This window comes from Ciona robusta, chromosome 3 (genome assembly GCF_009617815.1).
Source record: "Ciona robusta chromosome 3, ASM961781v2".
NCBI classification, from domain to species: domain Eukaryota; kingdom Metazoa; phylum Chordata; class Ascidiacea; order Phlebobranchia; family Cionidae; genus Ciona; species Ciona robusta.
This window is the reverse complement of record NC_143237.1, coordinates 6004532-6019396: the sequence shown is the minus strand read 5'-3', so window position 1 is coordinate 6019396 and position 14865 is coordinate 6004532. Positions and strand designations below refer to the sequence as shown.

The 14865-nt window shown below is 34.3% G+C and overlaps 4 protein-coding genes and 1 long non-coding RNA gene across 8 annotated transcripts; 4 read left to right on the top strand and 1 right to left on the bottom strand.

Annotated features, from left to right (window-relative positions):
- Positions 1-1268: 1268 nt before the first annotated feature.
- Positions 1269-7053, bottom strand: LOC149738568 (alpha-(1,6)-fucosyltransferase-like). 2 transcript variants are annotated; one of them, XM_089874140.1, is made up of 9 exons: positions 6480-7052; positions 5874-5938; positions 5402-5567; positions 5218-5326; positions 2660-2927; positions 2328-2595; positions 2006-2206; positions 1790-1943; positions 1269-1720 (listed from the first exon to the last, which is right to left on the bottom strand). In XM_089874140.1, the coding sequence occupies exons 1-9, from the start codon at positions 6551-6553 to the stop codon at positions 1334-1336; spliced, it is 1692 nt and encodes a 563-aa protein (XP_089730266.1). In that variant the 5' UTR covers positions 6554-7052; the 3' UTR covers positions 1269-1333. The 2 variants fall into 2 exon arrangements, with proteins under 2 accessions (XP_089730266.1, XP_089730268.1); XM_089874142.1 differs by lacking the exon at positions 5874-5938 and having other exon boundaries at positions 6480-7053.
- On the top strand, positions 3153-4830 carry LOC149738569 (uncharacterized). The gene is made up of 3 exons (XR_016384568.1): positions 3153-4087; positions 4159-4469; positions 4542-4830. It is a non-coding gene; the product is annotated as an uncharacterized LOC149738569 (long non-coding RNA).
- Positions 7054-7148: 95 nt separating the features above from the next.
- Positions 7149-10386, top strand: LOC149738567 (enoyl-CoA delta isomerase 2-like). 2 transcript variants are annotated; one of them, XM_089874157.1, is made up of 9 exons: positions 7149-7347; positions 7505-7593; positions 7677-7806; positions 7871-7969; positions 8378-8563; positions 8932-9104; positions 9286-9496; positions 9753-9896; positions 10157-10386. In XM_089874157.1, exons 2-9 carry the CDS (start codon positions 7529-7531, stop codon positions 10307-10309), a joined length of 1161 nt encoding a protein of 386 aa, XP_089730283.1. In that variant the 5' UTR covers positions 7149-7347; positions 7505-7528; the 3' UTR covers positions 10310-10386. The 2 variants fall into 2 exon arrangements, with proteins under 2 accessions (XP_089730283.1, XP_089730282.1); XM_089874156.1 differs by lacking the exon at positions 7149-7347 and having other exon boundaries at positions 7417-7593.
- A 132-nt stretch (positions 10387-10518) lies between these two features.
- On the top strand, positions 10519-12731 carry LOC149738566 (enoyl-CoA delta isomerase 2-like). 2 transcript variants are annotated; one of them, XM_089874168.1, is made up of 6 exons: positions 10519-10660; positions 10844-11010; positions 11129-11339; positions 11553-11696; positions 12056-12193; positions 12593-12731. In XM_089874168.1, exons 1-6 carry the CDS (start codon positions 10562-10564, stop codon positions 12650-12652), a joined length of 819 nt encoding a protein of 272 aa, XP_089730294.1. In that variant the 5' UTR covers positions 10519-10561; the 3' UTR covers positions 12653-12731. The 2 variants fall into 2 exon arrangements, with proteins under 2 accessions (XP_089730294.1, XP_089730295.1); XM_089874169.1 differs by lacking the exon at positions 12593-12731 and having other exon boundaries at positions 12056-12522.
- A 65-nt stretch (positions 12732-12796) lies between these two features.
- Positions 12797-14451, top strand: LOC149738565 (enoyl-CoA delta isomerase 2-like). The gene is made up of 5 exons (XM_089874175.1): positions 12797-12940; positions 13025-13185; positions 13247-13457; positions 13607-13750; positions 13992-14451. Exons 1-5 carry the CDS (start codon positions 12848-12850, stop codon positions 14172-14174), a joined length of 792 nt encoding a protein of 263 aa, XP_089730301.1. The 5' UTR covers positions 12797-12847; the 3' UTR covers positions 14175-14451.
- The last annotated feature ends 414 nt before the right edge of the window (positions 14452-14865 follow it).

Here is a 14865-nt window from a genome sequence, read left to right as displayed (position 1 = left end):
TATAATTACCATTCGATTTATCCTCTGTTGGATCATGCTTGGCACCAACAATATTTGCATCTTCTTCTGTGTGGTGTCTATAAAAATACATAGGAAGCACTAGATCTGTTGGCGTATAAGCACATTAGTGTATGTTTATATTACAACACGCGCAAGAACTTTATTGTTAACCGTTCAAAATAAAACGATAACTTACATGCTTACACAAGAGCGAAATATTCCCTTTCTGCACCTCCAGTAATAAAAACTGCCCAGCAAAAATATCGGTACAAGCAGGTACTTTCGTTTTGTATTACACTTCATTTATTTGGTCTGCGTTCATTTACACACTATATGGTAATAAGTGCGATCGTTAAGCATACTGTCGATACATCAGTAAAACGGAAATTGATTATGCTTATTTGATTGGAGCACTACTGAGAACCTGCGTCTACATATGCACCGAGTTACTACAGCATATAGAAAATGCATTTCCTTTTGAAATAAGCTCATAAAAGGTTTTTTAGTATACAGTAGAGTGGGGGAAGATGGAACACCTTTAGCACATAATATCCCAATATTCTGACCGTGTTTTAAACAATTAACAACGGTCCATGGAAGTCGCGACGTTAGGGTTTTATAATTCTTTGAATGTTCTATTTTTAATACTAAATTGAACGAGAAAATAGAAAGAAAGGATGTCCCATCTTCCCCCACCCTACTATGTATACGGTGGTAGGCCTATACTTGATTTTCGTTAGGATTTTACAATATACTCTGTGGCCTATGCAACGTATTTTCATTTAGGTTTTCGTAACGTATTTACGTTTGCCCGTGAAATATTCATACAGAATAAATTGGTATTTTGCAATGATGCTTTAATGATATCCATCGTTTAGTTTAAAGGAAATATGGTATAGAAGTACAAAGAATAGTATAGAAGGCTGGGGAAAGCGGGACAACTTTGGCACATAGTATCCAGATATCCTGATCGTGTTTTAAACTATTAACAACGGCCTATGAGAGTCGTAAGGATACGGTTTTATAATTCTTTAAATGTTCTTTGTTTAGTACCAAATGGGACGAAAAAATGGAATGAAAACATGTCCCATCTTTCCCCACTGTATATATACGCGGCTTTCATTAAACATTTTCTGTTTTGAGCTACACAGGTATTTTTGTGAGCTGTGGAGTTATGACGCATTATATTTGACAAATTGACCACAGAGATCTTACTTCGTATATTATTTAGTTCCAATATTCTCAATATTAGACTTGACAAACCTGTGTTTCAATTATTGTCACGAATTTATTTTAAATAAACGAGATTCATTACAAAACAATGTACAGCCTTCTATGCTTTTGCAAAGTTTGCAAGTCCTGCAGAAGGGCCAAACGTCTCCGTTAAATCATTAATTCGATGCTCGAACTTTTCGAAATTAAAATTGTGATGGACTTTAACTTTGTAGGTTGGATAGAGACCTCTCTCTCCGGTCCGTTCGTTTATTCCGTTGAAGAAACCATTCCACCAGTTCGTGATGGTAAAAAGGATATCGCCTTGCATTAGTTCAATTTCGTCAAAGGTTTCGTTTGTTGCTTTTACTCTTGCTTTGTGGGCAAAAACCGCAATATGAACTCTGCTAACCAGGAATTCATAACCATATCCGAGATCCAATGGTATGACGTCATTAGACGCATCGAGGTGTTCCGTTTGTCTCAACTCGAATGCCAAGTTTGCAACCTTTAAGTAAAACAGAACTTACATGTACATGCACTTATTGCTAAATATTGAGTATTATGAACAACCAACCTCTGAAGACAGCGAGCAAACCATAGCATCACATTTTGAAAGCATTGTGACGTCAACAACTACTCCTAATAACCCAAACAAAGTGCTTCGTGATGTCAAATTCGAAGCGATGCGTGCCAGATTTTGAAAACCAAAAAACTTATAACCTTTTAATCTGTAAAGTTGATTAGGGTAATTACTAAATGAAGAAGTCAAGTTTTCTCAATTTCTGGTTACTTTTTCGTTTCCTCCCAAACTGAAGGGTCGTCAGTTGCCAAATATATTCTACGTTCAGTTGGTATGGTAATATTCTTTCTTCTTTGGCTTAAGTCGTACTTGTCGTACCATTGATCAACATGGGGCAGATATTGTTGCAACGAGATGAACCTCGCATTCTCCCCTTCCATTGTCAGCTTGTCAGTGCGTCGGATATGAATGCTACAAAAAACAATGTAACACTATAATATACTCTGTTTCTTAAAAAACATACACAGCTGTTTTATTCAATAAAACAACTAATAATGTTTAAACGATTGCATATAATGAACGTGGAACCTACCCAACTATTGGCTGTGAGAAGTTTACATTTTTTTCAGATTTTTGAATTATATCTTCCATGACAGGTTTTGGTCGCAAAATGTAGCGAATGTGATGTCCTGTGATCCACGCCTTTGGGTTGCCATGGAAACTGTAAAGTCGACTCCAAAAGTCGACAGTTGTATAACGTGGTTTCAAGCCAGATGCTCGTGGTCGCAATTTGGTATGAATATAAACAAACTTTTCGTCTATTACATCTCCCCCCGTAGTTTTTGCATATACTGTACCATCTGTAAAATATATTATAAAGATTGTTACGTTGAGGAGCTGTAATGTTATAAAACATCATAATACCGTTTACAAAACTGCATTCTTCGAGAAAGCATGCCATACTTCTGAAGTCACTTCTGTTGTAATTTTGATTTTGACATGGAGATATAGCTTTAAATGGGTCGTTAGTAATATTTCCAGTGTACCCAAAAGATGAATCATCAAATATAATGACTTTATTTAAAAATAAAGAGAGCGACATCACCCATTCAAACATGTGAACCTTGCAGCCAAAACCGCAGCCAGAATACGATGTCATACATACGGAGGAAGTTTCACAATCTGGAGGGTTCTGAAAAATTAGCAGTCATTAAAAACTTATTTAATGTAGCAGTAGTGTATACTTATATCTGCTCTGGATTAAAAAAATAGCCTACGGATTCTTTTAGTAGTGTCATACATTAAATAGTTTTATGAAACTAGTTTCCAGTTATTTATCGCGGCGCTTGACGGTTGTATAATTTTGTAAATATTCTTTGTTTACTGTTACTTATGACGAGAAAAAAAGAAAACATATACACTCTAAAAAAACTTGACGCAAAATGCTCAATCAAGTGCTTGATTGAGCGCGGTTTTTCAATCAAGTCGCTTCGACCGAATCAAATTCGCGTCAAACGTCTAGATTCGAGAGAATCGCTCTCGGACTTACATCAAAATTTGATTCAGAGGAGCGACGCGAGAGAGTCACTCACTTCTTCTCGCTCTTATTACGTCACGCGGGAGCGCGCCAAATTTTAAAGGGCCTAAACACACCCCAAATGTACTTCGCTTTAATCGATAGAGTGTGTTTTTCTAATTCCAACGACACCTTACTTGTTTTAATCGGTTCTGTATAACCAAAGATATTCCAGCTCAAACACCGTGAAATTCAAAAAACTGATTTAAAAGTTGCGTGGCGAAAAAAACTGAGAAGTGTACTACCCACGTGACAAACACGTCACAAAATTGTTGAAGCGTGGCCGCTCTCATTCAGAAAGGCGAGAGGCAGTGTTTTCAGCGAAAAACGAGAGAACAAAAAAAACGCAAAAAAGCACAAAAAAACGCAGGTTTAGCTTTTACGAATGAATCAGTCACGTGACTAGTACGTTCCTACGTCACAATCACGGAGCTCGTAGTAAAAAAAAGATAGCGCTAGAGATCACTGTTTGAGGACGAATATCTCCGCCTATACTGGACCAATTTTAATAAGCAAAGTATTTTTGGAATCAATAAAACGGTCGCTTTATGAATTTACCATAAAAAATAAAAGTGACGTGGAGTGTGTTTAGGCCCTTTAAACGGTTTTGAACAAAGTCTTTAGACTGTGGAAGTGTTACCTAATTCTAAGAGGAATCAGGTGTAATATCGCTTAAGTAAGATGAGAAAAATAACAATGCAGACGCAACATTGGTCAGTAAGTCTTAAATAAAAGTCAGTGTAAAACACGAAAAGAAAACTCGTCAGAAGCTAAAGGTGAGCAATTTTAATACCATTTACAACGGTATGGTCTTACACACTTACTATATCTTTTGTTTAATTAACAGCACTCTAATGTGAAGCAACACCATTATAAATTCAACTATCGACGATAAGATTTCAAAATGGGTCATATATTGCAACTCTACTGAAGAAAGATGACAAGCGCACGTTGCTTACCATAAAAGTTAAGTATGCATTTGTGTTTTTATATACAAAGTGGACATAGCATTATGTAATAGCATCCAAATACAAAACCATATTTTATGTTTTTAGACTTAGGCGTCACGACAACTGATTTTCCGAACTACCATCGTTTATACGAATGAATTACCGTGAACAGGGAATGTTAAAATTAGAACGTCGTTAATTCAAATTGGTGAGTATCAAGTAAACTTTTGTCGGAAAGGGTGTGTGGACTTATTCATTTAACTTGCTGCTTTCATTACAGACTGAATGTGATGTCAAGTGGAAACGTTTATGAGGGAGAAGTCCGTACAACGTTTAATAAAGGAATTTCTTATCTGCGAGCTTTACCACTTCATGCCTCAGCAATACCCCTGGGAATACAACGTTTTGACAGTCGTTTATAAACCACATTTTCTATCTTTTGTTGTGTTTTATGTTCCTTCCTATTTGTTGTCTTTCATTGCGTATAATTTTCCACGTCAACACTTTATCTGCAGTGTTTATAATAACTTGTGTATGCTGTGCCAATTAAATAAAAAATACAAAACAAACATTTTTCACCCCAGAAATATATATGTAGAATTTTTCATACAAATCAAGTTTAAATCAAAATTTGATTGAGATCGGCCCATTTTAATGCTAAAAAATCGCTGAAACCGAGCGAAATTTTGACGTAAATTTGATTTAAAAAATTGCGTCAAGCACTTGATTCAAAAATTTTGCGTCAAAATTTGGTGTTGAGCGGATTTGATTGAAATTTGATTGAACTTTTTTTACAGTGTACCCATCTTACCCCACTCCACTATTTACATTATGATATCGAGAAAAGACAATATAAAAGCATTTACAAGATATGACGAATAATGACAAGGAAATATGTCCCATCTTACCCCAAACCACTATATATACATCATGATTGCAACCAACGTTGGTCATACCTGATTGGATTCAATTTTCCGTTTAATTATTTCTTTTGCTTGGTCCGCAACCTTGGTTTGCCATGTCTTGTCGTACGCAATTAAATTCTCAACTTCTATTGTTAATGCCCTTTTATAAACACAGTGCAATTAACATGCTTTAACGTCATTACTAAACACCCCTCTATATATTCTATTTTCATACTGAAATCTTTCTTGTAGCAAGGCCTTCACATTCGCTGCATTTTCCCGACCAGTTTTTACAGATTCAAATCCACTGTTCATAGCCCGCCAAAGCTCACTTATTTCTCGTTTAACATCTCTTGTCTGAAGCGCCCGAAGTTTCATTTCTTTAGTAATGTTAATAGGATCTGTAACAGAAAGGTATCAGTAAAATGAAATCGTAGTGGTGCTTGTTTTGTTCGTATAGTAGGTGGAGAAGACGGGACACCTTTAGCATAATGGTAGCCAAATATCATGATCATGTTTTAAACAATTAACAACAGTCTATGGGAGTCGTGAGGATACGGTTTTATAGTTCTTTGAATGTTCTTTGTTTACTAACAAATGGTACGAGAAGATAGAATGAAAAGGCGTTCCATCTTTCCCACCCCACTATATTACACTGGACAACTTTCACAATGTATATATTTAAAAGTATACAAGTAGGTTATTACCATGCAACTTATTCACTGAGTGGTTAGGTCGGACAGAATCTTGCTTTTCTTCAATAATGTAATGTCTGAAAAATTAGTAGTTACTGAAAAGTATCATGCTGGTTATATCGTAAAGTGATGGGGTAAGAAGGGACACTGAAGCGCAATATTTCTAAACTTAAAATATATATGACGGTTTTTGGAAGATACTCCGAATTACTACTATCATACCTTTATTAATTAACAACAATTTTAAAAAATATATCAAAACACACAAAGAATTTTTAGGCACTGAAAAAATATTTTATTTCTTTACCATCGAATTTGAATATACTTCTAGCTTTTGCTGTTCACTTTGTTGGACCGTGAGAATACTAACGAGGATTTTATTATATTTTCTCTTCCCCATTAGTGGTAGACAAAGAACATTAAAATAATTAATAAATCCTCACGACTCCTAGACCGTTGTTAATTGTTTAAAACACGAAAAGGATACTTGGATATTATGTGCTAAAGGTGCCCCATCTTCCCCCACCATACTATATAAACACACCTACACGTTGCGTGTAAAAGCAAAACGAAACGCATAAATGGATTTTTGGAAATTAAAATGCTATATTCGTTTACCTGAAGTAGAAGTAAAAACTCCCAAGTAAAGCTAATACAACAATCATGCACTTTCTCCTTTGTAAACTTCTCATTTTTTGTTCTTTGAATTCTCTTTGGGTATAACTATAGATTTCGCTTATCAAATAATGGCGCAGAACACACGCCGAGCTGCCATGCTGATCCTTATTACAGAAAGGAAACTGTTTTGTTGCACTTATACCAGGAACTTTGTGGCACTATTGTACATGTACGTAGACGGGTGTAGTTGTTGACAACAAATTTTCGGAGCCGTAGAATAGTGTTTCTACGACTCTGCACATTTTAATCAAAAAATATTTTTAATGCCCAAATTATTTGTACCTTGGGTGTATCAGTGTAATGTATTCAACCACGCAAAATGGGGCACAGGAGGGTGTAATAACACCGGTGTTTTGTTTCGCACACCATATGTACGCAAACGCAACTGTTACCCTCATTGTATTTTACACGATAGCTTCAGGCTTGTTTCTAAAAGTCTAAAAAGAATAGTTTTCGCGTGACCAAAGTATTCTTTTGTGTGACATGCCACTTCGTGTCGTGGTGGATTACTGGATTATACACCTTTTTGACTGTTTTTGTCTGACACTGCCGTTTGCTTACAACTTTATAATTATTTTGTTGTGAGGAATGTGTTGGTATATCAGAGTTCGTATATAAACATGTTTATATACGGACTCTGTTGGTATATATAAAACAAAACCGTATTCCCAAACCATTAACTCACAAATTTGTAGTTTCTAAACAAAACAACTTCAGTATTTGGACTGGATAAGTCGTCATTATATAAAGACTATTTAAAAGAAGCAAACGTGTCCATCGATTTGTTTACACTTTTCATGTATTAAAAGTATATTATGTAGTTGTCTGCTGTCTGGTTCGGAATTTGTTTACAACATAATTTAGACATCCATGTTTTTACCAGCTCTGGGAGTTCCCCTGCACATTCAATTTCCTGACGAATTCTTTCCTAAATCAAATTTCGGTAAACTCTTATCTTTGTTTAGCAGATTTCAATCTACTGCTTAACGATGGCTCTTCGACAGTCGTATGTATATACCGCAAAAACATTTCGATCCTTGCTGAAAAATCAAAGGTAAGTTGCCCACGATTAACCTCAGAAAAATCTCATTAATAACGCCCAAAATCTCGAGAAACTTAAATTTTCTTTTTTTAAAGTATCAGAGCTGTTCGAATGTTGTCATCAAAAGTAGACGGTGATTTCGAGACAGCAAAGCAAAGGTTAAACACATTGAAACAAGAACCTGGAAATGATGTCAAACTACAAATATATGCATTATTTAAACAGGTAGAATTAAGTCTGTTTGGTTTCAAACAAATTTGCTATAATGGTACATGTAACTTTGTTTAAGGCTACCATTGGTGCAAACAATACTAAAAAACCCGGAACTTTTAACTTTGTTGGTCAAGCCAAGTGGAATGCATGGAATGATCTCGGCCCAATGAGTAAGGTTCGAATCTTCTTTGCTTTTAAGAACATTAAACTTCTTGTTTGTACACTAGTTGGTTAAATGGTGTCTTAACGCTCTCATGTTCATGGAAGGTCAATGATGGTCAAAAGTAAACCAATTTGCCAAAGCCTTATTATCCCTTAACATTGGCTTCAATTTTTTATTGGTTTTGTTTGTTAACAGTTGTACCTCTAAATTGTTGGTGTGTGCAGTGTGTATCAGTAAAGCTGTATGCCACAGTGTAGAGCTGTTGTACACACTGCGCATTTCTGCGCTACACACTGCGATTTACACTGTGCGAACTGTAGATATGTCAGAATGTAGCCCACTGTAAAGTTTTCTACACTGTAAAGTTTGAATAGACTTAAAAATCATTGTCAATTTACAAAATTGTTTGACATTTTTTAGGATGAAGCAAAAGAAGAATATGTTAAGATTGTCAAAGACCTTTCTGATGCTGAAGGTGAAGCAGAAGAAGAAGTTGGGGATGTTTCATCATCAACAGATTATCAAAACCTTATCGTAACCAAGCAAAATAATTACACAAAGATTGTGCTGAATAGGCCCACCAAGAAAAATGCATTGACTAGAGAGGTGCGTCACAAAAAATCAGAACCTCATACTGCTAGTACATTTTTTTCCCCTTCATGCGTTTGTGGTCCCAGAGTCACTATTCTTAAAGGGATAAAAAAAATTACTAGCAGTAGGATGCTTTGCATTTTTGTTTTAGATAGGTACTAAGTGTAATGACTTGTCACTACATTTCGTTTAAAATTTCATGTGGTAAACTATAAGCATGTTTTGATAACTTTTGTTTAACTTCTATAATTTTGTCTTTTCAGCTTTATATTTTTGCCCAATCCTTGCTACCATAACCACCAAGCCAATTAAAAGTTTTTCTTAAATACCAAGTAATATATTTTTTAAAATATTTTTTTTTTGAAGAAGAAGTTTGTTCACAGATGTATGAGGAAATCATTGTGGCGTTAAATGAAGCAGGAAAAGATGACACGGCAGTGACGGTAATGACTGGAGCAGGAGATTATTACTGCAGTGGAAATGATCTTGGAAACTTTATGGTGATCAAGCCGGAGGAAATGCATCAAGTTGCGAAAGAATCAGGAGATTTGTTGAGGTTCTGTTTTTCATTACCTACGGTTGATTTGGAATAAAATTAATCTTAAAAATCTAGAAAAGCCTATTTTGCTTTACATATATTTTCATCTTCGTAAAATAAACCCAAAAAATCGAAATATTAAACTATTGCAAAATTCGTATTGGACACCATTTTTAGATGTGTTTATTTATTTGTACAGGCGGTATGTAAATGCGTACATTGACTTTCCGAAGCCACTTGTAGCAGCCATTAACGGACCAGCTATCGGTGTCTCAGTGACAGCATTGGGTTTGTTTGATCTTGTACTCGCATCGGAAAACGCTACATTTTCTACTCCGTTCAGTAGGTTGGGTCAGAGTCCTGAAGGTTGTTCATCTTATACATTTCCAAAGATAATGGGCCATGCAAAGGTAGTGAAATACACTTAAAGTTTAGTTAACTTTTTATTTTCATATTTAAAAATATAGCAATATCTCAGCTGAATACTTATGAATTAGATAGTATATATATTTAATTAAAAATTATTTGGTGCAATTCATTTAATAACCATTTTATAAAATCTGTAATGAATTGGACCAGTTAATTTTTATTATATATTTTTTCATTTTAAATTCCACAATAAGAAGCAAAACACAACGGTTTCAAACAACTTGTTTTTGACTCTAGGCATGTGACATGATGCTGTTCAACAACAAACTAACTGCCACAGAGGCAAAAGAATGTGGGCTCGTCACAAAAATTTTCCCCAAAGAAAGTTTTGAAACTGATGTAATGTCTCAAGTTGAAGCAATAGCTAAGTTACCAGTTAAGGTGAGGTTTTCAGAGCTTAATTTTTTCATATATTATTATCATTATTATGCAGATATTTTTAACTGCAACATTGATTAAACATCTAGTTATTGTTTTTGACTATATATTGTAAAACAATTTTAACCGTAATGGAAACATATACACAAACCAAACAGAATGTAGGTTAATGATTTCTTTCATCTTTTAAACCTTTACGCATCATATTTACTAGACTCTGACTTTTGCTTTAAATTACTTGACTACAAACTTTACAATTCTAGTCGCTGATTTATTCAAAAGCGTTAATGAGAGACCCAGAACTTGACCTTCTGCACAAAGTAAATGAAGCTGAATGCGATCGGTTAGTGGAAAGATGGCCATCCGAAGATTGTATTAACGCCATCATGAAATTTTTCCAAGAAAAGAACAAATAGTTCCATCTAATATACTGAAGAGTTTACAATTGTTTGTTATTATTTTTTGTCAATACAATAATTTGAGAAGCATCAAACCAATAGTGGTACAGTTGTGTCTTCTGTTTACATTGTAATGTATGCAGCAAATTGAAGCTGGATTCCTGTTAATAATTTACCAAAATTCGTTGTCCATTTACCGGATAGCTCACATTGAAGTTCTGTCTTCAGTTTTTTAGGGGTTAGGTTATATTAGTTTTGTTAAATTGTGCAATGGCAATGTTGACCAACTTTGTGTTGCTGGAAAAGTTTGAAGGATACGCCATTTTAAGAATTGCAAGACCACATAGAAAAAATGCAATGGTACCAAAGGTGAGAAGGATATACAGGTTTACAAATCATTTTAACATTAGATAAATATGACATTGGTATATTTTCAAGTAGTTATATGACAATGTTATAACATGTAAACTACTAAACATTGTCTGTTTTATTATTACTCTTTAATTGGGTACTGTAAATGAAATATTCTTCATCTGTATTATGATTTTTTAGATGTATGGAGATATTTCTAGACATCTTCGAGAAGTTTCAGATGATGAAAATATAAAAGTCGTAGTTTTGACCGGCACTGGAGAATACTTTACTAGTGGTGCAGATTTAAGTGACAGTGACCAACGTAAAAAGGGGCAGAACAAAAAGCAGCAGGCCAATCATTTTAGGTAAGATTGTTTTTTTCCAAACCATAATATATCACTATTGTTAATGCGTAACCAATTTGCTTCATAATTATAATGTGGCGATGGTATTGTCACTTTGTAAGATTTACCTATTCTTTAGGGATTGCATTGAAACACTCATAAAATACCCAAAGCCTATCATAGTTGCAGTCAATGGACCTGCCATTGGAATCGGGGTTACTTTACTTGGTTTATGTGATGTGGTGTACGCAACTGATGATGCTACATTCTTAACACCATTTAGTCGTAATGGGATGACTCCTGAGGCTTGTTCAAGTTATACCTTTCCCAAGATCATGGGATATGCTAAGGTAAAGTTCTATGTGTAGAGCGTGATGCTTCTTTTAAAAAATAACTTAACAATATGGTGTATCAACAAGAGTCAGATCAATGGTTAAATTTATTTAACGCAATGTTAAAGAATTTTGTGTTTGATTCATTTTTAGTTTTTGAAATTAAAAAAATGGTAGGTAAATAAATACATAAATAAGAGTATGATATGTTAAGTCAATTTATATGTGTAGGCAAATGAAATGTTGCTGTTCAATCGCATGTTCTCAGCGCATGAAGCTTATATAGCAGGTCTTGTTACTGAAGTATTTCAGAAAGAAGTTTTTATAGCCGAAGTTCAGAAACGTGTTGAGGAGTTAATTGATAATCCGATAAAGGTATTGGGGTTTGTTGCACAGTAAATGAATAAATGACACCTTTTTATCTGCACATAGTGGGGCAACAACAGTCTTATAACACACATTTTCTCATTTATACATCTTCTGCCCACTTACCAAGTATGCAACTTTGAAAGTTATTTTTTCTGCATGGTTGACGATTTGGACAACCCATTACTGACCACAGGGTTCTATCATTAAATGTCTTACCCATGGATAAACAAATCCCTAATCGTTACAGCATTAAGCATGAAATCCTTTATATTTTTAATGCAATGCAGGCACTTAACTACTGAGCCATAGCCTGCAAAAATAAGTATTTCTGTGAGATCAAAATAACATGCTTATTATTTTAACAGAGCTTGGTTTATGGAAAGCAATTGATACGTGGCCCTGAGATTCCACTTCTGCTTAAAGTAAATGACCAGGAACTTGAGCGGCTGGATGAAAGACACCAATCTGGGGATATGACCCTTCAAAGAGAAAAGTTTTTTGAGGCAAGAAAAAAAATTAAAGAAGCAAGAAAGGCAAAACTTTAACTTTTCTTGTGAAGACATTCATTTGAATGAATGAATGAATAAATGTTACTTGGTTTATCCTCGCGTGGTTGTAAAACAACAGTAACATGTCATAAACGTATTATTATAATTCATATACTTTCTGTAGTTATAAATAATAGTAAAATCCAATGTTACAAGTTGCAATGTTAGAAGATGTACTATGCGAACCCAATTTGAAACATGCCTCAATTACTTATATTTATCTTTTGTACATCATGTTTATTTTCTCTTTTTAATAATTGAAATTAATCCATTGCTTTTTTAAATTCCATTGCTTTGCAATAACTGTACTTTATCTATAATAATTTTTATGGTTCATGCAAAATATCTTTGCAGGTATTCCTAGATAATTTAGAACTAGAAAAATGCTTACTTTGGAATCTTGGAATGTCTTAAAGTAGAAGCATATCAAAATCAATGTTTTAGTGAGTAAACTGGATCTTTAATGCAATGTGAATATTATAAGCACACTTGTATACTTTTTACATTGTTACCAGATTTTTAACATCTTTTGAATTATGTATATCAGGTCAGCTGCCAAATTTTACATAACTTTTAATATACCATAAGGATATAGGTTAAAACTTGCTGATGTCTAGTAAATACATTTCATTTGAAATAAAAGAAGGTTATGCAATTCTGCGATTCAACCGACCACAGAGGAAAAATGCAATCATACCAGAGGTGGGTTGGTTTAACGTTGTTTCAAGTCAAAAAATAAAAACAATATTGTGTAAATGTTATTTTATTTGTGATATTATTTCATAGATGCAAGTTGCCCTCACCCACCACTTGAATCAGTTGGAAAGTGATGAAAGTGTTAAGGTGGTTGTACTTACTGGTACAGGGGAATATTACACAAGTGGAGCAGATTTTCTCGGTGGAAATTCTATGCCTGGAGATGTTGTGGATAGTCTTCAGATATTCAAGCAAGTTTTTCTTCGACCAAACAAATATTTAAATTGCTGATTCTTTAATTAAATTCAACAGAGATCTGGTCGACAGATTGATTACCTTTCCTAAACCAATCATTGCAGCTGTCAATGGTCCTGCTATTGGCATGGGTGTTACCACCTTACCATTGTGTGATGTTGTCTATGCCTCATCCAGCAGTACATTCATCACCCCATTCTCACGGATTGCTGCTGCACCGGAAGGTTGCTCATCTTACACATTTTCAAAAGCTATGGGCTATGCAAAGGTGGGGAGATGGTGTGTCTGATGTTTAATAAAAGCAATACACAGTAATGAAAACACAGTATGTCTCTAAACAGTTCAGAGAAACTGAACAAATTGTGCTTTCATTATGTACAACAAAACTAAACTGGCATCATTTTGTATTTAATACAGGCAAATGAGATGTTACTATTTAATCGCACATTATCAGCACAAGAAGCTTACACTGCAGGTCTTGTTACCGAAGTTTTTCCGAAAGAGGTTTTCAAAGCTGAAGTTCAGAAGCGTGTGGAAGAAATTATTGATAACCCAATAAAAGTAAAATTACTTTTAAGGCCATTTTCCTGCAGGGAACTATTTTGTTCATACTGAAAATGTTTGTATCTTGTTTAAAAAATGATAGAACTGGTTTTATTAAAAATTAGCATTATTATTTTTTAATAATTTTCATACAAGAAGCATGATTTTTAACAACCTCTTATATCTTAATAGTTAATCATATTACATATTTTGTTACGGTGTTAGACAACACTTTGTAATCCTATTCACTGAATTACAGAGTATGATTTATGGAAAAAGATTGATAAGAGGACCAGAGATAAAAACTTTGCTTCATGTGAATGAAGTTGAATTCAAGCGCTTAATTGAACGATTTCAGTCGGAAGATGTAGTAGTTCAGGCGATGAAATTTTTCCAGAAACGTCAAAAACTCAAGGAAGAGAGAATGGCATCCAAGCTGTAGCATCATTAATCATTATTTTATATAATGATTTCAGTTCAAAGTTTTTTATTATTTAACTCTTTAATTTTTAGGCATTTAATTGTTTTAAATGTCTCAATTAAAGTAATATGAATATATTTTTAAAGTCTTAAGTTATAATCGATGATAATGCATTTGCCAAAGTGTATCTGTAAGTGTAATTTTATACAGTTTTATTTTTACAGATTATGCATATCATAGCTATAATTCCGCTGTAAATACTAATATAAAAAAATAAATGATTGTTGCTGGATTATGAGTTTTTCGACTATGGCTTGCGCACACAAGAATTCTTTGGGATGGATAATGTTATCAACTTATCAACATTAATAATGATTGTGGATCCACATAGTCACTACACTACATCAAATGCTCTGACACAGTGGTCAGCACGCCTGCCTCTAACCTATAGTTTTAGGTTTAAAGCCCGTTGCTGTTTCCATTGTTGACGTATGTGTGCTTGAAAAACACATTTAGTGGCAATTGATGGTCACTAATTGGGTTTTAAAAGCAATTACCCAAAAGGTTACATACGTGTATCAATTTTCTTTGGTGGTACCTGGTAAGCGAGCACATTTATTCATTCACGCATTTCCGCCGATTTTCCGTCGTTCCGCCTTTTCCGATGTTCCGCGCTGCTTTATTCAATATTTTGAATTGTAGTATCACGTAT